Below are 22,825 nucleotides of genomic sequence, written 5' to 3' on the forward strand. Positions count from 1 at the left end.
TGGGTAGCAATTTGATTAGCTGTTCAGGAGTCTTATGGACCTAGACTTGGCGCCCCGGTACTGCTTGCCGTGCGGTAGCAGAGAGAACAGTCTATGACTTGGGTGGCTGGATTCTTTGACAATTTTTAAGGCCTTCCTCTGACACCGCTTGGTATAGAGGTCCTGGATGGCAGGAAGCTTGGCCCCAGTGATGTACTGGGCCGTACGCACTACCCTCTGTAGCGCCTTGCGGTCGGAGACCGAGCAGTTGCCATACCAAGCTGTGATGCAACCAGTCAACTTTTTGAGGATCTGAGGACCCATGCTAAATCTTTTCAGTCTCCTGAGGGGGAATAGGCTTTGTCGTCCCCTCTTCACGACTGTCTTGCTGTGCTTGGACCATGATAGTTTGTTGGTGATGTGGACACCAAGGAACTTGAAGCTCTCAACCTGCTCCACTACAGTCCTGTCGATGAGAATGGGGGCGTGCTCGGTCCTCCTTTTCCTGTAGTCCAAAATCATCTCCTTTGTCTCGATCACGTTGAGGGAGAGGTTGTTATCCTGGCACCATACGGCCAGGTCTCTGATCTTCTCCCTATAGGGCGTCTCATCGTTGTCGGTGATCAGGCCTACCGCTGTTGTGTCGTCTGCAAACTTAAGGATTGTGTTGGAGTCGTGCCTGGCAATGCAGTCATGAGTGAGCAGGGGAGTACAGGAGGGGAACAAGCACACACCCCTGAGTGTTCCACGTGTTGAGGATCAGCGTGGCAGATGGGTTGTTACCTACCCTTACCACCTGGGGGGAGCCTGTCAGGAAGTCCAGGATCCAGTTGCAGAGGGAGGTGTTTAGTCCCAGGGTCCTTAGCTTAGTGATGAGCTTTGAGGGCACTATGGTGTTGAACGCTGAGCTGTACTCAATGAATAGTATTCTCACATTGGTGTTCCTTTTGTCCAGGTGGGAAAGGGTAGTGTGGAGTGCAATAGAGATTGGTGTTGATGTGAGCCATGACCAGTCTTTCAAAGCACTTCATGGCTATGGATGTGACTGCTACGGGTCAGTAGTCATTTAGGCAGGTTACCTTACTGATCTTGGGCACAGGGACTATGGTGGTCTGCTTGAAACATGTTGGTATTACAGACTCAGTCAGGGACAAGTTGAAAATGTCAGTGAAGACAGTTGCCAGTTGGTCAGCGCATGCTCGGAGTACACGTCCTGGTAATCCGTCTGGCACTGCGGCCTTATGAATATTGACCTGTTTAAAGGTCTTACATCGGCTACGGAGAGCATGATCACACAGTCGTCCAGAACAGCTGATGCTCTCATGCATGCTTCAAAGTTGCTTGCCTCTAAGTGAGCATAGAAGTAATTTAGCTCATCTGCTAGGCTCGTGTCACTGGGCAGCTCGCGGCTGTGCTTCCCTTTGTGGTCTGTAATAGTTTGCAAGCCCTGCCACATCTGACGAGCATCGGAGCCGGTGTAGTACGATTCGATCTTAGTCCTGTATTGATGCTTTGCATGTTTGATGGTTCATCTGAGGGTATAGCGGGATTTCTTATAAGCTTCCGGGTTAGAGTCCCGCTCCTTGAAAGCGGCAGCTCTGCCCTTTAGCTCAGTGCGGATGTTGCCTGTAATCCATGGCTTCTGGTTGGTGTATGTACATACAGTCACTGTGGGAAGACGTCATCAATGCACTTATTGATGAAGCCAGTGCCATCGGAAGAATACTGAAACATATTCCAGTCTGTGCTAGCAAAACAGTTCTGTAGCTTAACATCTGCGTAATCTGACCACTTCTTTATTGACCGAGTCACTGGTGCTTCCTGCTTTAGTTTTTGCTTGCAAGCAGGAATGAGGAGGATAGAATTATGGTCAGATTTTCCAAATGGAGGGCGAGGGAGAGCTTTGTACGCGTCTCTGTGTGTGGAGTAAAGGTCGGGCAAGAGTTTTTTTCCCTTCAGTTTGCACATTTAACATGTGCAACCGTGTTAAATGTGTAAATCCTTAACGTACGACTCGTTAAAGAAAAAATCTTTGTCCAGTACGAGGTGAGTAAATTGCTGTGCTGATATCTAGAAGCTCTTTTCTGTCATAACAGATGATGGCAGAAACATGATGTACAAAATAATTGACAAATGACGCAAAAAAACCCACAAAATAGCATAATTGGTTAGGAGATTAGTTAGGATCTCCTCCGGTGTCATTATCATGAAAAGACTCCTCAGGAGCCATTACCCTGTTAGAATACATTCGTTTGTAAAATAGCCTTAACTTTAGGCTATTGACTGTATTGCAAAAGTAATATTGAACGCAACCAAATATCAACATTTGAAGGAGATTTATCTTCTGCTTGCATACTATAAATTATGAATTTATTGACAAACTGGAATTAAAGCCAGACTAAGTCAGTGGCACAGATGGAACTAAGCAGAAGATATCTGTCCTTCAAATGTCGATAGTGGATATAACGTTGAAGATCTGACTTTGTTTTAAATGTTCAAAACTCAACATATTTTATACAAGGTTTGTCTATGTTGAAATTTGGTTATCATGGTGACATAATCCTGTGGTTGACATTTTTGAAAATCAAATGTATTTTCCACATCACAATACACTGACCATTTTGTGCCCAGTGGGTAGGCCTTCCTAGAGGCTATAAAACACACTGACGAAGTGTTGAAAACTCTGCTGCGACAACACTGTTTTCAGATGCCTGAGTAGGGCTGCGTAGCCTATAGCCTACGTTGCCTTTTCTCTGTAGACAACAAAAGGCTCAGCTTCTTCCTTACCAAATTACTCTCACTATCCATGTAAGAGCCCGTTTATCCCTCCATCAATGAATTAAAATAGTCTAGAACTTTCCTCGTTCTTCCAAGGATCTGTTTCCCACCATCAATTAATCATTCATTGGAATCCTGAGAAACACGGGGAATCACCCACAAGGCCTACCTTGCACTGCATGCCTCATTTATGAACCAACTACTTCAACAGGTGGTATTCTGACTGGGTGCCCAGCACAACTGTCCACTCATCTATCTGTTCCGTGTGGGGTCCGTGTTGGTTGATACATTCAGTGTGTGTGTGTGTGTGAGAGAGAGAGATACTGTATGTCAGTAAGTGACGCCTTCAGCACCGGGAGCTGTCCATGGTTTTGAATTTCCGAGCAGCAGTGTTCATCCGGACAGACGAGGCAGAGTGGATACATACCTCTATAACTACGGACGTCTAAGTGAGCGAGTGTAGAAAGAAGGAACTAAACATTTTTTTTTCCTTTTTTCCCCTCTCTTGACTTGGAAACCATCAAAAAAGTAATCATCTAGAAATAGTTTCTCCAACCGTCGCCATGCTCCCCGCGCAGGAAGCAGCTAAGATCTACCACACCAACTACGTGCGTAACGCGCGCGCCGTGGGTGTCCTGTGGACCATCTTTACCATCTGCTTCGCCATCTTGGTGATGGTGGTGTTCATACAGGTCAGTAGACAGTTATTTATTTTCATAAACTATTTGTAGATTAACATTGCTGTGTGATATATCCCGAGGACCACATTGGAAAGAAGTATTTGGATAGACACATACAGATGGTTATGCAATCAGCGAAATCTGTTAAGCAACTGCTTGCTAAGATTAGGGGTAGGTTTAGAATAAAGGTTAAGGTTAGGTTTTCGTGATATCCAATTGGTAGTTACAGTCTTGTCCCATCGCTGCAACTCTCGTACGGACTCGGGTGTGAGCCATGCGTCCTCCGAAACACAACCCTGACAAGCCGCACTGCTTTTTGACACACTGCTTGCTTAACCCAGAAGCACCAATGTGTCGGAGGAAACACCGTCCAACTGGCGACCTTGTCAGCGTGCATGCGGCCGGTCCGCCACAGGAGTCGCTAGAGCTCGATGGGACAATAACATCCCGGCCAGGCCAAACTCTACTCTAACCCGGACGACGCTGGTCCAATTGTGCGCCGCCTCATTGGTCTCCCGGTAACGGCGGGCTGCGACACAGCCCGGTCTCGAACCCGGATCTGTAGTGATGCCTCTAGCACTGCGATGCAGTGCCTTAGACCGCTGCACCACTCGGGAGGCCACCATAAGTGTTTTTAACATTTTCCTGTGTCATCCTCTGGTGTTCTTTTTGTAAATGATTTTGTACACAGCCCCAGATGATGCTGTAAGTAACCAAAACCCTTGTGTGCATATTTCTTGTTCTTGATGTCCCTCTTGTCCAGCCCTACTGGATCGGTGACAGCGTCAACACCCCGCAGGCGGGCTACTTTGGCCTGTTCCACTACTGTATCGGGAACGCGCTCACCGGCGAACTCATCTGCAAAGGGAGCGCACTGGACTTCGGCTCCATCCCGTCCGGGGCCTTCAAGACAGCCATGTTCTTCGTTGGTATCTCCATGCTGCTGGTGGTGGGCAGCATTGTTTGCTTCAGCCTCTTCTTCTTCTGTAATGCCGGCAGCGTCTACAAGATATGCGCATGGATGCAGCTGGCCTCCTGTGAGTAGAAGAAGAAGCTATACACTAAAACTTTTCCTTTCATTTGTACAGTAAATTACTGGCAGCACAGTAGTCAGTAGGTTACTGTACATTTACAATAAATTACTGGTAGCACAAAAGCCAGTAAATTACGGTAGATTTATAGGACCTTTACTGAAACACAAATGTATAGCATATTACTGGAACACCTGACTATAGCAACATGCTGTATTTCTAGAATGTATAGGGCATTACTGGAAGCACAGGGGTTAATAAACAGTTTGATTTACAGTGCAGGCATCTAGTGCCAACGATGGGCAGTGTTTGTTACATGTATTTGATCTAGGTATTTCAATACCTATTCTGTATTTCACTAGCCTACAATTGAAGACGTTTGAGGGCGGAGATCATTATAATACCCAGCAGTGTGCTTTGCATTTTTACATTTTTGTAATTTAGCAGATGCTCTTGCTACTGTAATTGTAATATTTTACTGTAATTACATGGGATTCGTATACATTTATGGGAAAAGGTTTTTAGAAAAATAAAATACAGTATAGTACTGTATTCTGTGGGGTACAGCATTTTCATTAATGGTTGCAACAAATATAGCCTCTCACAAGGCACGCCTCAATGTTAAGGAGCCAGAGATTATTTCGCCGTCCACAACATTTCCCCACAACACACCATTATTCACAGTGTACCGCTGTAAATATACAGCAAAACAGCTTATACAGTACTTTACTGTAATATTGTATTGTAAAAATACAGCAATTGCTGTAATTTTACATCAGTGTAGAAGAATGCCATTGATCCCCCTTAATGCTTTGCTCTTTACAGTACTGTAATATAGAAATACAGTCGATAAAAAAAATTCTGTACATTTCCAGCAATTTGTTACTGTGTATGATTAGGATAGTGTGTGTTCGGTGCTGTTACTTTTTTGTAGGCTAAGTATTGAGAGTGATTAGTGGTATTGTTCCACTTACTAGTCCTTCTCTTCCTTTTCTTCTTCCTCCTCCACCAATCCCACACCTGTGCATGTGAGTAATGCGACACTGAGGCTTTTCCCCATGGCAACGCAGTCAGTCTATTTGTGCTTGTGGTGAAAATAACTTCACTCTGTCTTTGATCTGCTTCTGTAAAGCAGGCTGCAACATCAGAGTGAACACCTCCCGGGAAATGAACAAAATTAGTTCAACTGAATATTTCAGCACCAAGGACAGCTACGTAGAGGGCAGAGGAAATCCAGAGTGGTCACCAACTTTGGTCCTGGAAAGCTATGTGGTGCAGGCTTTGGTTCTAGCCCAACACTGGCACATTGATTCAACTAATTAAATAAGTTAATGCTGGGCTAGAACAAAACATACTCATAAACTCTCCAGGACCATGAGTCGAGTTTTAAGAGAGCAAGGCAAACGGTTGCCAAATGTAACTTAGGTAGCGGAGTCTGCATTTAAAAGGGAGCGAGTAAACGCTCAGAGAATAGAAAGTGAGTTTGTATTTGCCAGGTTAGAAAGTGAGTGTGTAATGTTTCAGGACAGGTAATGTGATCCCATCACATGTAGCTTCGCGTGCCGAGGTGAGGCGAGATGGCTGAGCTTAGGGGTGAATTATGGATGAAGTTTATCTAACTCATCAGACTGGAGTTGCCAAGCAACTACTGCCGTAGCTTTCATTGCTGTGTGGGTCTTGGTCTTGTCCATCGGTCTGTCTGTTCATCTACCTAACTGATTGTTGGTCTGTCCATCTGTCTTGCTCCTGCACCCTCCAGAGTCACCTGTACTACAATTCGCTTTTTAACTGGTCCATCACTTTCTCTCTCCCCCCCCCCCTTCCTAGCCACTTGCATGGTGATAGGCTGTATGATCTACCCTGACGGCTGGGACAGTGAGGAGGTGAAGAGGATGTGTGGACAGAGAACAGATAAGTACACCCTGGGTAACTGCACGGTGCGCTGGGCCTACATCCTGGCTATCATCAGCATCATGGACTCCCTCATCCTCTCCTTCCTAGCCTTCTCCCTGGGAAACAGACAGGACCAACTACTGCCTGACAACTTTCAGGTGGACGGGAAAGAAAAAGACAAAGGTATGGAGGGAGAAGGGGAAGAAGAGGAAAGGGGTGAGAGGTAGGGGAGTGGGATGGAGGTACATGGAAAAGTTGAATTATAGAATTATAAAATGTTACCTCAACTCTTCCATCTCGACGTCCTATTAAAAAAAAAACTGGAAATCAGAAGAGACAAAAGAGAGAGAGAAGAGATTAAGTCTATAACATCATTTCTAGCACTGGTGTTAATGTGTGTGAGCAGAGTGTTCCTCCAAAACAAGGCGTTCCTCCAAAGAATGTTCCTCAAACCTTAGTCTCTGACTGTTGTCCTTGTCCTCGTCCAAATCATTAGTGCTGGAATCAGGTCACCCAGAGAGTTTATATCATATCACAGAGGGCACAATGAGAAACTGAGACGGCTTCAGAACGCACCATTATTAAAAATGCATTTAGGCAAAGCAACCTCTCAAAACACTATAGACAGTCAGTGAGAGGAATTCATTGGGAGAGCAGAGAACTTGTGTAGATCTTCAATAACTGGTGTTGTGACACCACTTTACAGGTCTTGCATGAACCGTGTAGAAATGCAGAGGAAGACTAGTGTAAACCAACACAGTGTTTAGCCACAATGTAATACAGCAATTACTTTTAAGGTTCATCGCTGCCCTTTAAAGATCTCATTAGGAAGTTTCAAACATCCCAACCCACTTTACCACAACTTTCCTCCTCAGTCTCTAAGGAATATTATGAAACTCTTAGTCACTTCCTTTCTTCAGCGCAACATAATAAGTACATTCAAATGTCACCATTTTGTAATACTTTACTTCGAAATATCTGGGGATCTTTTATAGGAATAGGTAATACCTTTCATTAAATAGCCGAAAGCTAATTATTCAGTCGACATCCATACCAGTTAGACTATGGCGATATTGTCGATATGAGTGAAGCGGTCGCTGTATTGAAGCCATTGGACGCTGTTTATAATAGCGCACTACACTTTATTATAGGCAACAGGTTCAGTACGCATCACTGTATTCTGTATCAGAAAGTAGACTGGCCCACTTTGAAGGCTCGTTTTTTTTGTTAAGCCCCCCTGCATAAACTTCAGCCGTACCTTACTTCGTTGTTAACTTAGACTTCCGAGATAACAGACCTGGTCTAAGGGATGGCTAACTCTGGAGATCCCTTCCATCTCTACCGAGTTAGGTATATCTGATTTTAGTTTTTTTGCACCTTAGTTGTGGAATGATCTCCAAGGCTGTCTAAAAATGGATGAATTTGTGCCTCTAGGGAATTTCAGAAGGCTGATTGAGGACCTATGATTGTGTTTTTCTTTTTGTGTATCGATGTGAATATTGATGTGTATACAGGGCTCATCTGTGAAAGAGACATTGGTCTCAGTGTGACTTAAATAACCCCTTATACCAGTATGTAATAACAACTGTATACCACTAACTAGTGTGTAATAACCACATGTACCACTCCTAGGGATGTGCATTTTCTGCCTTTCAAGACCATTTGATACGTATCCAGATACATGGGCTCCGATACGATACAGGGCGATACGTTTTAGTTTGAAATGAGTTGGTACGATTTTTGTTGCATAAACACATTTATTTTCCATTCTAAATTAAAATCTGGTGCTGATGGAGATCATGAGCTGGATCTGACTTGTGTGTAAATGATGTACTGTAAGGTGTGTGTGCGTGTATGTGTAAATGATGTACTGTAGGGTGTGTGTGTGCGTGTGTGTGTGTAAATGATGTACTGTAGTGTGTGTGTGTGTGTGTGTGTAAATGATGTACTGTAGGGTGTGTGTGTGTGTGTGTAAATGATGTACTGTAGGGTGTGTGTGCGTAAATTATGTACTGTAAAGTGTGTGTGCATAAATGATGTACTGTAAGGTGTGTGTGTGTGCGTAAATTATGTACTGTGAGGTGTGTGCGTGTGCAAATGATGTATGTCTACTATGTAGGCACCTGATCTGAGCCATAAGGGAGACTAGGCATCTACCACCCCACTACCAGATTAAGGGGAGGTAGTGTAGCTTTGGAGGTAGTGTACACTTTGGTTCTCACCCACTAATTAACTTATCATTTTTGCAGATTAACTGTTTGCGCCAGAAATGTATGAATATTTATAATTTACAAATGAGCTATGACATAGCCAATGAATATATAGCACACCCTTGGATTTCACCCATCTCAAAATCAAATGGTTTTGACCAATTAGAAGTTTAGTGAGCTTATTTTTACCTCCCTCTTTGGCGATGCAGCAAGCCTCGCAAAATTTGGATTGGTTGGATTACGATTCGACGCACTAACATTAGCTGAATAAACATACATTTTCCATTCTAAATTAAAATATGCTGCTGATGGCTCTGAGCTGGATCTGTCTGAGCTGACTTCTCTGTGTGCGTGTAAATTATGTCTATGGTGTACTATTTGAGAAGGACCGGTCACACAAATTTCCTAGGTGGCAAAAGGTCGCAACGCATGCAACTTCAAACTGTTCACAACCCTGTGTGTGACTGGACTACAAAAGGAAAACCAGCCACGTCGTGTCCTCAGAACATGCGCAGACCAGCTGGCATATTCAATATCTCCCTATCCCAGTCAGCTGTCCCCACATGCTTCAAGTTGGCCACCATTGTTCCTGTACCCAAGAAAGCAAAGGTAACTGAACAAAATTACTATTGCCCCGTAGCACTGGGAGTGTGGTGCCAGGAATATAACCACTCACTCAACGTCAACAAAACAGAGGATCGTGGACTTCAGGAAACAGCAAAGGGAGCACCCCCCCACTCCACGGGACCGCAGTGGAGAAGGTGGAAAGCTTCAAGTTCCTCGACGTACACATCACTGACAAAATGAAATGGTCTACCCACACAGACACTGTGGTGAAGAAAGCGCAACAGCGCCTCTTCAACCTCAGGAGGCTGAAGAGATTTGGCTTGACACCTAAAACCCTCACAAACTTTTACAGATGCACAATTGAGAGCATCCTGTCGGGCTGTATCACCGCCTGGTATGGCAACTGCATACCGCCCACATCCGCAGGGCTTTCCAGAGGGTGGTGCGGTCTACACAATGCATCACCGGGGGCAAACTACCTGCCCTCCTGGACACCTACAGCATCCGATGTCACCCGAAGGCCAAAAAGATCATCAAGGACAACAAACACCCGAGCCACTGCCTGTTCATCCCACTACCATCCAGAAGGCGAGGTCAGTACAGGTGCATCAAAGCTGGGACAGAGAGACTGAAAAACAGCTTCTATCTCAAGGCCATCAGACTGTTAAACAGCCATCACTAACACAGAGACTGCTGCCTACATACAGACTTGAAATCATTGGCCACTTAAATAAATGGCACACTAGTCACTTTAATAATGTTTACATATCTTGCATTACTCATCTCATATGTATATACTGTATTATATTCTACTGTATCTTAGTCTATGCTGCTGTGATATTGCTCGTCCATATATATATATATTCTGCTGCAGAGAGTGCTGAAATGTTGGCCGGGGTAGGGGTAGCCAGGTGGAAAGCATGGCCAGCCGTGGAAAAATGCTTATTGAAATGATCGATTATTGTAGATTTATCGGTGGTGACAGCGTTTCCTATCCTCAGTGCAGTGGGCAACTGGGAGGAGGTGCTCTTATTCTCCATGGACTTTAGTGTCCCAAAACTTTTTGGAATTAGTGCTACAGGATGCAAATTTCTGTTTGAAAAAGCTAGCCTTAGCTTTCCTAACTGACTGAGTATATTGGTTCCTGACTTCCCTGAAAAGTTGCATGTCGTGGGGGCTATTCGATGCCAATGCAGAACGCCACAGTTTTTGTGCTGGTCAAGGGCAGTCAAGTCTGGGGTGAACCAAGGGCTATATCTGTTCTTAGTTCTACATTTTTTTGAATAATTCAGGCTGTTCTGGAGGCAAAGGGGGTCCTACCTGGTACTAGATGGATGTACCTAATAAACTGTGTATCACGTCACTTCACTGGAGTCCAGATTAAGCAAAATCATACGGCCTACTTGTAGAGGCAGTTGCCAGATCGGATGGAAAGCGTGTTCTGTCTGCAATGCACCATCACTTTGGAGGGCAGCCTGCCTGCAGTGTAGCCCTGTTCTTCCTCACAAATATCGTAATAAATTGGCCAGAATATTACATCTTCACCCCATAATATTGAAGGCAGTGCGATGTTACAGCTGCTTAAGACATAGCTAGTGGCCACTGAAACTAGGCCGATTTGAAATATGAAAATGATCAATCAAATTGCCAGGTAGCCTATTATGGTTTGGGCAAAGATGAGCCGGTAGTAGATTGCTAAACTGTATTTAATATGGATGATAAATGTAGGCCTACTTAGTTTTTGCCAGGCAAAACTGGATGAAATGAAACGAGTTCTTTCTGGTCACTAATCTGGATATGCATGGCCGCCTTTGCACGCCAACAAAGTGGACCAAGGCGCAGTGGGTCAAGTGCTCATAGTGACTTTTATTGAACACAAAATTAAACAAAATGATCGCACGAACAGGATTGCAGGCCACACACACACACACACACACACACACACACACACACACACACACACACACACACACACACACACACACACACACACACACACACACACACACACACACACACACACACACACACACACACACGACAGGTGAAACAGGGCTACCTAAGTATGACTCTCAATCAGCAACAACGATGTACAGCTGTTCCTGATTGAGAGCCATACCAGGCCAACACAAAGAAATACACAACATAGAAAACCATAGAAATACTAAACAAGAACATTACCCAAAAACCCCGGAACACATAAATCAAAACACCCCTCTTACATAAATACATATCCCATTAAACCCTGAACCACATCAAACAAATACCCCCTGCCACGTCCTGACCAAACTACAATAACCAATAACCCCTTATATACTGGTCAGGACGTGACAGTCATTGATTAACAATCAAGACATACAACTTTATGGTTCTGAAGCATAGAGGAGAATTTAATCACTTGCGGGGAAGTGGGTTCAGAACTACAAAACATTCATAAAAAATATATTTTTAGGGCCACCACCGTAAAGGAGACTGGAAGGGTAAAGGGGCATGTGCTCTGCACAGGTGGAGCCCTCTCTGTGCATGTGCCTGGTACTGAGCAATATGTTTGATGTTATTGTGGTTTGATTATTTTCTTTCTTAAACATTAAACCTGGAGTATGTAACTTTTATAGATCTGTTGTTCTCATTGAAAGCAAGTCTAAAAAGCTGTAGATCTGGTCTATGTGCACTATTTCTAGAATTCCCGTTCTTAAGTTCCATTTTTGTGTATTTTACTTTCGGTTTTGTACACCAACTTCAAACAGCTGAAAATACAATACGTTTGGTTATGGAAAATATATTTCACAGCGGTTTAGATAGTACAATGATTCTCTACACTATACTTGCTGGTTTTGTTGCAAAATGAAATATTAGAATTTTATCAACCAGGAAATGACGGAACGATTTCTGCATAGTGCATCTTCAAATACACTATGCATTATTATGTGGGCTGAATGCTGTAACACAGAATAAAACAATTAATACAAGTCCCATGATGGTAGTGACTGCCCATTACTGCTTATCACTTCAGTAAAATATTTCAGTTGTGCATATTACATTTTGTTTGATTACTATTATTTCATTCCATGTCATCCTCTCATCTCTAGAGCTGCTGCCTAAATAACTATTTTAGTAGTTCTTCAAAGTAAATAAGGCATACTGGTAGAGATACACTACATGACCAAAAGTATGTGGACACCTGCTCGTCAAACACATCATTCCAAAATCATGGGCATTAATATGGGGTTGGTCCCCCCTTTGCTGTGAAACAGTGTCTACTCTTCTGGGAAGGCTTTCCACTAGATGTTGAAACAGTGCTGCGTGGACTTGCTTCCATTCAGCCTCGAGCATTCGTGAGGTTGGGCACTGATGTTGGGTGATTAGGCCTGGCTCGCAGTCGGCGTTCCAAATCATCCCAAAGGTGTTTGATGGGGTTGAGGTCAGGGCTCTGTGCAGGCCAGTCAATTTCTTCCACACCGATCTTGACAAACCATTTCTGTATGGATCTCGCTTTGTGCATGGGGCATTGTCATGTTGAAAAAGGAAAGGGCCTTCCCTAAACTTTTGCCACAAAGTTGGAAGCACAGAATCCCATTTCATTATCCTCCCGACAAACAGTTCTTGTGCTGACAGTTGCTTCCACAGGCAGTTTAGAACAAGTTAGTGACCGTCACAACCGAAGACAATTCATTTTTATACGCTACTCGCTTCAGCGGTCCCGTTCTGTGGCCTACCACTTCACAGCTGAGCCGTTGTTGCTCCTAGATGTTTCTACTTCACAATAACAGTTGACTGGGGCAGCTCCAGCACGGCAGACATTTTACAAACTGACTTTTTGGAAAGGTGGCATCCTAGGATAGTGCCACGTTGAAAGTCCCTGAGCTCTTCAGTAAGGCCATTCTACTGCTAATGTTCGTCTATGGAGATTGCATGGCTGTATACGCCTGTCAGCAATGGATGTGGCTGAAATGGCCGAATCCCTCAATCTACACACAATACCCCATAATGACAGAGCAAAAACAGGTTTTTAGAAATGTTTGCAAATGTATACAAAATAAAATATCACATTTACATAAGTATTCAGACCCTTTACTCAGTATGCTGTTGAAACACCTTTGGGAGCGATTACAGCCTTGAGTATTCTTGGGTATGACGCTACAAGCTTGGCACACCTGTATTTGGGGAGTTTCTCCCATTCTTCTCTGCAGATCCTCTCAAGCTCTGTCAGGTTGGATGGGGAGCGTCTCTGCACAGCTATCCCCACACCATGCTGCCACCACCATGCTTCACCGTAGGGATGGTGCCAGGTTTCCTCCAGATGTGACGCTTGGCATTCAGGCCTAAGAGTTCAATCTTCGTTTCATCATGGTCAGTCATGTAGGTGCCATTTGGCAAACTCCAAGCGGGCTGTCATGTGCCTTTTACTGAGGAATGGCTTCCGTCTGGCCACTCTACCATAAAGGTCTTTATTGGTGGAGTGCTGCAGAGATGGTTGTCCTTCTGGAAGGTTCTCCCATTTTCAGAGAGTTACTCTGGAGCTGTCAGAGTGACCATTGGGTTCTTGGTCACCTTCCTGACCAAGGCCCTTCTCCCAAGATCATTATGGGGTATTGTGTGTAGATTGAGGGGGGGGAAATACTTAATCCATTGTTGAAAAAGGCTGTAATGTAAAAATAAATGTGGAAAAAGTCAAGCGGTCTGAATACTTTCTGAATGCACTGTCTGTGTACATTACCTTGCGTAGCAACTGCCCTCTATACCTCTCGATCCTACATTCTTCAGTCTCTTCTCTCCCTCTCCATGTCTGCCCCATAGTAACCTAACTTAGCATGTGTTAAAGAAACTGTGCAATGTGCTCCCAGAATAAACCCAAATTAAATGAATAATCCAAAGTCCTCAATTAGCAGTTTAAAAACAAATGATGGTTAATCGCTCAGCACTACATTTTATAGATAAGCATAAGTAGCATATCATTTAAATGTTTGCATGCTTTTCTCCTTTAAGAAAACAATAGCTGATTCAATGGGGGTATGGCAGATTTCAGAACTCTTCCGCGAAGGACTCAGATAGGAATCACTAGTGCTTCCTTGCCAAAAGGAGGCTAGAGGGTAGGACCATCTTCCATTTGCCTGCTAATGACTCAACACACTCCTCGACCACTTATTGGTATCCGGGTCATGGAGGAGAGAGGGTGGAGGACAGACTTCTATCCAAATGAGAAAAGGCCATTGTCTTACATCAGATAGTGTGAAGATTCCGCCTGCACCGTCTGTCAGTTGAGGTATTTTTTTTATTTAACCAAGTAGGCCAGTTGAGAACAAGTTCTCATTTACAACTGCGACCTGGCCAAGATAAAGCAAAGCAGTGCGACACAAACAACAGAGCTACACATGGGATAAACAAACATACAGTCAATAACACAATATAAAAATATATGTAGTGTGTGCAAATATAGTAAGATTAGTGAGGTAAGGCAATAAATAGGCAATAGTGGCAAAATAATTACAATTTAGCTATTAAACACTGGAGTGATGTGTAGAAGATGCATGTGCAAGTAGAGATACTGGTGTGCAAAGGAGCAAAAAAATAAATAACATTATGGGGATGAGGTAGTTGGGTGGGCTATTTACAGATGGGCTGTGTACAAGTGCAATGATCGGTAAGCTGCTCTGACAGCTGGTGCTTAAAGCTAGTGAGGGAGATACGAGTCTCCAGCTTCAGTGATTTTTGCAATTCGTTCCAGTCATTGGCAGCAGAGAACTGGAAGGAAAGGCGGCCAAAGGAGGAGTTGGCTTTGGGGATGACCAGTGAAATATACCTGCTGGAGCGCGTGCTACGGGTGGGTGTTGCGATGGTGAACTGTGAGCTGAGATAAGGCGGGGCTTTACCTAGTAAAGACTTATAGATGACCTGGAGCCAGTGGGTTTGACAACAAATGAAGTGAGGGCCAGCCAATGAGAGCACACAGGTTGCAGTGATGGGTAGTATATGGGGATTTGGTGACAAAACAGATGGCACTGTGATAGACTACCTCAAATTTGCTGAGTAGAATGTTGGAGGCTATTTTGTAAATGACATCGCCAAAGTCAAGGATTGGTAGGATAGTCAGTTTTACGAGGGTATGTTTGGCGGCATGAGTGAAGGAGGCTTTGTTGTGAAATAGGAAGCCGATTCTAGATATAATTTTGGATTGGAGATGCTTAATGTGAGTCTGGAAGGTGAGTTTACAGTCTAGCCAGACACCTAGGTATTTGTAGTTGTCCACATATTCTAAGTCAGAACCAGCCAGAGTAGTGATGCTAGACAGGCGGGCGGGTGCGGGCAGCGATCGGTTGAAGGGCATCCATTTAGTTTGGATAAGTAGGAGTGGCGCCATCTGTTGGAAAATAATGCTCCAATAGTACAACAAGAGTCTTACCTCTTTCTCTCTCTGTTTCAGAGGAAGCCTGAGCTCATTATCAACCACAGAAGACAGACGTACTTCATACAACACGACAGAAGGACCTGTGAGGTGGTGGTGTTGTGGAAATAAAGCCCAGCTAGTTAAAAGGCAATATCAACTCCACTTTAGTGCATCACTTTACAATAATACATGAACGCTGATAATAAGTGATAATAAATGTTCCATATGAATATACCCTGACCTTGCTTTACTGGAGTATAGAATATACTGCACAGCCTCCCAACAAGTACAAGTCAGCCATTTTCAAAATCTAAATGTTTATTCAACTACAGAAAATGCTTAGTTTAGCAGTGGACAATCAAATGCAGAGAGGGAGGTCAGGAGAGGGGGAGGCAGATGAGGATGAAAGGCAAGGAGAGGTCAGGGAAAGAGCGCATTGAGAACGAAGGAGGGAGGAGAGGGGCTTGTAGAAAAAGAGCAACCAATGGGATCGGGGAGGGCACCCTTTCAAAGCATTATAACAGCGGCATCATTCTTTATTACAATCCACGATTATACATTTCTCTCTCTTTGATGCATTTAAAACAGTCGTACCCTGCAAGGGGGGCAATGTCAGTATGAAAATAAGCTTTAAAAACGCAGCAAAAAAACTAGCAAATGCATCTCAAGGCATCAATCGATCTCATAACGACTCATTCAAACATTTGCACCTTAGCAGAGTGTGTATTCCAAAAGGCACCCTATTCCCTATATAGTGCATTACTTTTGACCAGAGCCTAAATGGGCTCTAGTCATAAATAGGGCACTAAATACATAATAGGGTGCCATTTGGGACACAGGCAGAGCTTCCCCTCCTTCATAATATACACAGTTCAAACAGAAGCTCCAAACAGAAGTTCAGAGAGACAAGGCCAACTCTTTGGTACAGATATGTACAAGATAGGGGTTCAGATATGGTGTGCGCCTAAAATGGCACCCTGTTCCAACGCCCTTTTTTTCTAAATCTGTTCTGGAATCAAATACAGAATTATTCTGATTCTGATCATTTTTCTGAAACGGGAAAATTCTCACGATCTTGTATCACACCATCTAGCAAAAAAAAGAGCATTCTTTTCTCAGAGGCAAACCTTATCTAGAACCTTAAACACCACAGGAGAGGTATGAAACTAGCCAGCAGATTCTGACCCTGTTACGCTTGTTTACACTGAGCTGCACCGGGATCGGAACACAACCATGGTTAGATTAAGACAACAGAGCCGCAGCGAGATATGGGCTGGAAAACTTCTCAATGCAGGGATGGGATGTTCCCAATGATTTATATATACACACACACACTAGATGACTTACAGGGGGCACTGTTTTGAAGCCACCGTGTCATCATCTTAGCCTTCCCTCACCATTGTAAAAAATATTTTGGAAGCTATAAAAATGCCTTTATTAATGTCTACATTGACGTCTGCTTTTACCAAGTTTATTCTGCTAGACACCTTAATGCATACTTTTAAATTGTTACTGTCCCCACTACAAAAATATTTAAATACAGGTCATTTTGTCCTTTAATTTAATTGAAATACTGTGGAAATCCATTAATTCCTATGAAGGACTGCCTCTTCTAGGGAGTGCCAATATGGTCGACCGGTTGCTTCAAAGCCACTCATTGGCCAATACATAGCATCAGCAATCCAGGTTTTATATACACATCCTTGGATGTAACACTGTACTGAAAAGTTTACCTATATCCAAACTGATACAACAAGATTGAAATACTGCTAGTTTTACTAGAAAAATGCCTTTTCATCCTCATGCTAGCGAGCAGTAGCCACCGCCACCATTTTGGAATGGCAGTGTCAGCCAATCAGCCTCTTTGTTGTTCAACGCAACGTGCCATTCCATAATGGCTGCTGTGCCTACTGCTAGCTCGGATGAGGAAGGAAAAGGGCAGTTTGAATTGAAGTACAATTTGGAGTACAGTGGCACATCCCATCGCTGCATTGAGGAACGTTTTAGACGGCGCGCCGGCTCCGCGGTGTCTAAATCTAACCGTGATTGCATTCCGACCCCAGTGCAGCTTAGTGTAAACAAGCGTAATGGTAAGGTCGGAATCTGCTGGCTAGTTTGAAACATGGTTATTCAGTAGCATTGGTCTAGTCATGGTCTGTGGATCAATGCAGGTAACAGAAGGTAATAAATGAAACGCGGGACAGAGTATGATGGTACTATCTCCACACTGTGGTAAGTGCCATTCCAAAACTGCCGCTTGGAATGAGACAAGGAAGGATAGGACAGGGATGATGACACAGAACAAGTTCCATTGCATTCCGTCAGTTCAGGAATACTTCCATGGAGAATCCTTAGAATCTTTTCATTACTTTCTAGGTAGCTACTCTTCCCCACAATCCTACACACATTGTAAATATGCTTTGTTATTGAAGGAAAAGACTCAAACTAACCTCTATCAATACTGTATATAAAATAACAACCATTCGGATGTGCTAGTATAGTGGTACAGTGGGTGTTTTGTAGATATGATTGGATTGGTCTTGAAATTGTCCACTGGAAGTCTGAGGTTTGATCTTAACTCTGCACATCTGCCAAACAAAGAAACAAAAACAAAAGAGAAACTCTGAATGAAACTTGTTAGAGGCGTCATCATTGGCACAGAGAAAAACATGAGTAAATAAAGAAAAAGAGATCAGATACTCAAGTCATATCCAGTCAGTACCAAAAAGAAACAAAGTAAAAGAGAGAGACATAAATAGATCTAGTGCTGCTGGATCGGGCTTCCTTGTGTTTATTTATCTGGAACCAGTGTTTTCTATGAAGGCCACCAGTAGGGCTTCAGTAGCCAGTCTAGTGTGGTTTGTGCGTGTGTTGAGCCACTAGGGAGGCAACGCAGGCATGGTGCTGGCAACGGCTTCCTCTTAGTGTGTATTTATATGTGTGTGTGTGAATGCTTGCGAGTACATATGTATGTTTGTGTGTGTATATGTACATATGTTCATGTATGTATGCATGTGTGTACTGTATGAGCTGCTTGTTGTCTGTAGTAGTGCTGTGGCTCCTCTAGGGGGCGATCCATGCGTGTCGGAGGCACTCTGCAGCCGTAGCTCTCTTCTCTGGTACCAGGTCCAACATTGGGAAAAGGAAGCTAGCAAAGGTAGCTGCCTCCTCTTTAGACCACTCATACTTCTCCACCAGCACCTCCAACAGACCCCACGGTTTCAGCTTGGTAATGTGCCTCAGGTCACCTAGGGAGGGAGGGAGGGAGAAAGTTAACTACACACACATTCCCAAGACAGTTTAGTTTACATGTGAAAAAAAACAAAAAAACACCCACACTTTTAGACAAGGCTCAACTTTAACCTTTTCACACGTGAGTAACAAAAATCTCCAACGGTCACCCCCAGCGTGAGTTGTTTTATGCACGTAATGTCAGAATGCACTCACTTTTCCAAAATGTGATTGTTGCGCAACAAGACAGTTAACGCGTGCTGCCTGCTAAATATCTATAGGCTATGTTTCAACTTGCCAATTTCAAATGATTTTCTAACAGTCTGAATGTAGGTGTGTTCCGCCTCATTAATTCACATAGCCCATTTCAGCATTGCAGACAATTTATGTTTGAGGCTTTACTGAGCCGGACAAACTTCTCTCTTCGAGGAGAGCCCAAGCACTTCCAATGTTTCCGCAGATCAGTATGCAGATATTTGTGCAGTCTTGCACGAATTGGCACATTCAGACTTTGGATATGTGTGCGTTCCCATCAAAGTACTTGCCTTTTTTTCTGTATAGCGTGTTGGCATTTCTAGTGTGGCATGTATGTATGAAACAATGTATTTACAGTTTTACTTGCGTTTTCAAGTACTGGTGACAAATAATGCATTCCGATTATTGCATATATTGTAATGGACACCTATGACGTGTGTAAAATACTTTTTGGAAGGTTGTACTGATTTTAATGAGCTAATGCTAAACTATTTGCCAGCTATGTGTGGCGCCATGTTTGTTGACATTATACAATGCATTCTGGGTGTCACGTTAACACCTGTCAGACCAAAGATGTTATAATGAGGTGAAAGGTAAAATTCCGGAAGTGAATGGTCGTTGACAACACACCCCCTTCAACATGCCTACTGCAAACGGACCAAACTCATCTTGTCTCTTTGGGTGAAAAAAAACAAAACATTGCGGCGAGCACAAACTACCCATCTTCGGATTACATTCGATTTCTAGAAAGTGTTTTACTCAAATATGTAGATCAATGATCAGCTCACCCGTGATGACATATAAATAGTAATTGCTATTAGCTAATTCATAGTGTTTTCTGACAGCCGAGAGTTATCTAAATATAACCGCTTGTATTACGTTAGTTAGCGCTAGGACTAATGTAGCCTACATTTTCCGATTTGGATGATTGTGTTATGATGTCTCTACTTCTGTGAATGTCTGAACATTGCATCCAAAAATAAAACTTCACATCCGGGAACTTCATTTCGCAAGGACTTTGTTTGTGCAAAATGTTGGTGAGAAAACAGCGTGGCTAGCTTACAATGCTGACTGTTGTGTCAATAGCAACTGGACGTTCTAAATGAGCTTTCTAATCGCACCGGGTTTGAGCGTACGCTGCAGGGACCACTGTAGAATGATCACAGTTGTTTGTTGGTACGCGTGAAAAGGTTAAACCTGCTATGACACGCACACGAAAACTATGATAACTATGAAAACACACACACAGCAGAGGGATAAACTACAAAGCAGAATCAATGCGTTAGCCAGCTAACTTTGATAAACAACCAGAAATAACTGTTGATTTTGTCATTTATTAACAAAGCTAAACGCTGATATGTTTTTGTTTGTTGAGTTCATTTGACCATTCCCATTTCAAGTATACCCTTCTAAAAAATAAAAAATAAAAAGTTTGCTGGCTAACTTATTGATCCTGGTTTGTAGTATACCACTCTAGTGTGGTGTTTGTTTACCTTTCTTGGTGAAGAACTCCTTGGAGTATTTTCCGGCCAGGATCAGCTTCTTAGGAACTTTACCCAACAACTCAATGATCAACGCTATGTGGTCTACGCAAGAGAGGAAGACGACAAACAAATTAGACGGTGCCAATCTCATTTGTGATGAAGGTCTGCAGAATCCTCACAGACACAGCAGCAGGATCTACACAATAGGATGTGAGTGAGTGTGTCTTGAGGTCTAACATATTTGAGATACTATAAAAAAGGCACAATCTTGTGCCTTACAGGGAGGGGAACATACCTTCATCTCTAGAGTAGTCTTCCCCAGAGTGAGGCTCAAACAGGTAGTCTCCCGTAGCCAGCTCAAAAGCCTAGAAGGGACAGTCACATTTACAGTACCAGACAAACGTTTGGACACAACTAATCATTCAAGGGTTTTTCTTTATTATAACTATTTTCTACATTGTACAATAATAGTGAAGACATCAAAACTATGAAATAACACATATGGAATCATGTTGTAACCAAAAAAAAAGGGTTAAATCAAAATATATTTTATATTTGAGATTCTTGAAAGTAGCCACCCTTTGCCTTGATGACAGCTTTGCACACTCTTGGCACATATGCTGAGCACTTGTTGGCTGCCTTTCCTTCACGCTGCGGTCTAACTCATCCCAAACCATCTCAATTTGAGAAAAAAAAAACAGCGTGGGCAGCTCAATTGAAACTAGACCTTCCAAATAAGCGTTCTAATCGCACCGGGTTTGAGCGTACGCTCCAGGGACCACTGTAGAATGATCACACCCGTTTGTTTGTACGTGTGAAATGCAGAGTTGTACCAGACAGGGGATAGACTGATGACTAGTAAGCCCCGCAGCTTAATACAAATACATATCAGAGCATTGTCTGCTGGGCTAGTTAGTTCAAGATTTTCTGAGGCTAGTTATACATTGACTAAGGTGTTTCACATTCTTGGGGGACCTCCTTGGGAAACTAAACTATTTATTAAACGTGGTTGTACTTGTGAGATGTAACCCACATTTTTCTTTACATGACCAAGTCAACATACAGCCAGACCTGTGGTAGTCGGTAAGTGCAGAGACGTTCCTTGCGTGTTCCTACTGACAGAAACACGGAGGCAGACCGGCGAGGCCATGTTTTGGGTTGATCTGACAAGCGTGAGGAGTGTGTGTCGGGGTGTGTGTGTGTGTGAGAGAGTGTCCTCTATCCTATCTCTACCCACCATTGCGGCAGTGCTCCAGATATCAGCAGGCGTCCCGTAACCGGCTCCCATCAGCACCTCCAGAGAACGGTACTGACGAGTTTGGATGTCATCTGTAAAGTGCTTGTGCTGAGGAGGAGAGGAGGGATGGAGAGAGAGGGATAGAGGGGGGGGTCGAGAGAGAAAGAAAGAGGGAGAAAGAGTGGGATAGATGGAGAGAGAAAGAGAAGGCATCACTGATCTGACATGACTCGTATTGGTGTAAGCCTTTAAGTCAAATCACATTTTATTGGTCACATAGACATGGTTAGCAGAGGTTATTGCGAGTGTAGCGAAATGCTTGTGCTTCTAGTTCCCGACAGTGCAGCAATATCTAACAGACTGTAGTAAAACCCTTGCTGGCTGTCGCATATCTGGTCATATTTATTTAATAATCTGGTCATTTCGAGTCGACGGGATGAGAAGTGGGTCTTCCACAACATCCGGTCCTGATTAACGATCAAGCTAGCGAGCAAGGAAGGATGATTTGGGCCCAAATAAGATTTTCAAAAATTCAAAAATGGCTGTACTATACTCACCACCCAGCAGGCATTCCCCAGGTCAGCTATTTTGATCTGGATCTTGTCTGCATTGAGAGGTTCCAGAGGGTTGACCAACAGACTACCTGCTGCTATTTTATCTAAACAGAGAGAAGAGGGTGGAAAGTGGAGAGAAAAAGAAGAGGAACAAAACAATATTTATCTATAAATGTGAGCGTTGTGTGATGCTGCACCATCCGGAAAAAGTCAGTTCTGCCGAGTCAACTGGAAGAGAAAGAAGACGGAAAAGATTGAAAGAGAAGTACCGAGTTGGTGATATTATAAGGAGCCCTCAGAAAGAGTAGAGAAAGAGAGACATTACAGCTATTTACAAATAACACTTACGCCATCAACGCGAGTGTCTTCAGTGAGGTGAACCGTTCAGAACATTGCAACTAGAAATGTGAGCAATAGAGCTGAAATGATAGTTGAATCTACATTTCAAAGAGACATGTCTGAACTCCGTGATCTTTATTCTATCCAAATATTCGATAAGGTTTCCCCTCCTGATGAAGTGCGCAGCAAAGTGCCACCTCTA

At 43.4% G+C, this 22,825-nt stretch overlaps 2 protein-coding genes across 4 annotated transcripts in view; one reads left to right on the top strand and one right to left on the bottom strand.

Annotated features, from left to right (window-relative positions):
- The first annotated feature begins 3,122 nt into the window (after positions 1-3,122).
- lhfpl5a (LHFPL tetraspan subfamily member 5a) lies at positions 3,123-15,755 on the top strand. The gene is made up of 4 exons (XM_014165991.2): positions 3,123-3,449; positions 4,201-4,474; positions 6,296-6,544; positions 15,560-15,755. Exons 1-4 carry the CDS (start codon positions 3,321-3,323, stop codon positions 15,568-15,570), a joined length of 663 nt encoding a protein of 220 aa, XP_014021466.1. The 5' UTR covers positions 3,123-3,320; the 3' UTR covers positions 15,571-15,755.
- Positions 15,756-15,823: 68 nt separating this feature from the next.
- Positions 15,824-22,825, bottom strand: part of LOC106582688 (SRSF protein kinase 1) — a 57,424-nt gene continuing 50,422 nt past the window's right edge. For 2 of the 3 annotated variants that reach the window (XM_014165988.2, XM_045705812.1), the window contains 5 exons: positions 22,288-22,388; positions 21,731-21,838; positions 20,789-20,858; positions 20,503-20,595; positions 15,824-18,771 (listed from right to left, as the gene is read on the bottom strand). In XM_014165988.2, the coding sequence (XP_014021463.2) occupies positions 18,587-18,771; positions 20,503-20,595; positions 20,789-20,858; positions 21,731-21,838; positions 22,288-22,388 (557 nt within the window). In that variant the 3' untranslated portion in view covers positions 15,824-18,586. The remainder of the gene's footprint in view (positions 18,772-20,502; positions 20,596-20,788; positions 20,859-21,730; positions 21,839-22,287; positions 22,389-22,825) is intronic. The other variant, XM_014165989.2, reaches the window with a different exon arrangement.

This window comes from Salmo salar, chromosome ssa22 (assembly GCF_905237065.1).
Source record: "Salmo salar chromosome ssa22, Ssal_v3.1, whole genome shotgun sequence".
Classification (NCBI taxonomy): domain Eukaryota; kingdom Metazoa; phylum Chordata; class Actinopteri; order Salmoniformes; family Salmonidae; genus Salmo; species Salmo salar.

Coding starts and splice junctions, on each gene's coding strand:
- lhfpl5a (XM_014165991.2), top strand. CDS start 3,321: ATGCTCCCCGCGCAGGAAGCAGCTAAGATCTACCACACCAACTACGTG. Junction 3,450..4,200: donor TGATGGTGGTGTTCATACAG/GTCAGTAGACAG, acceptor CCTCTTGTCCAG/CCCTACTGGATCGGTGACAG. Junction 4,475..6,295: donor ATGGATGCAGCTGGCCTCCT/GTGAGTAGAAGA, acceptor CCCCCTTCCTAG/CCACTTGCATGGTGATAGGC.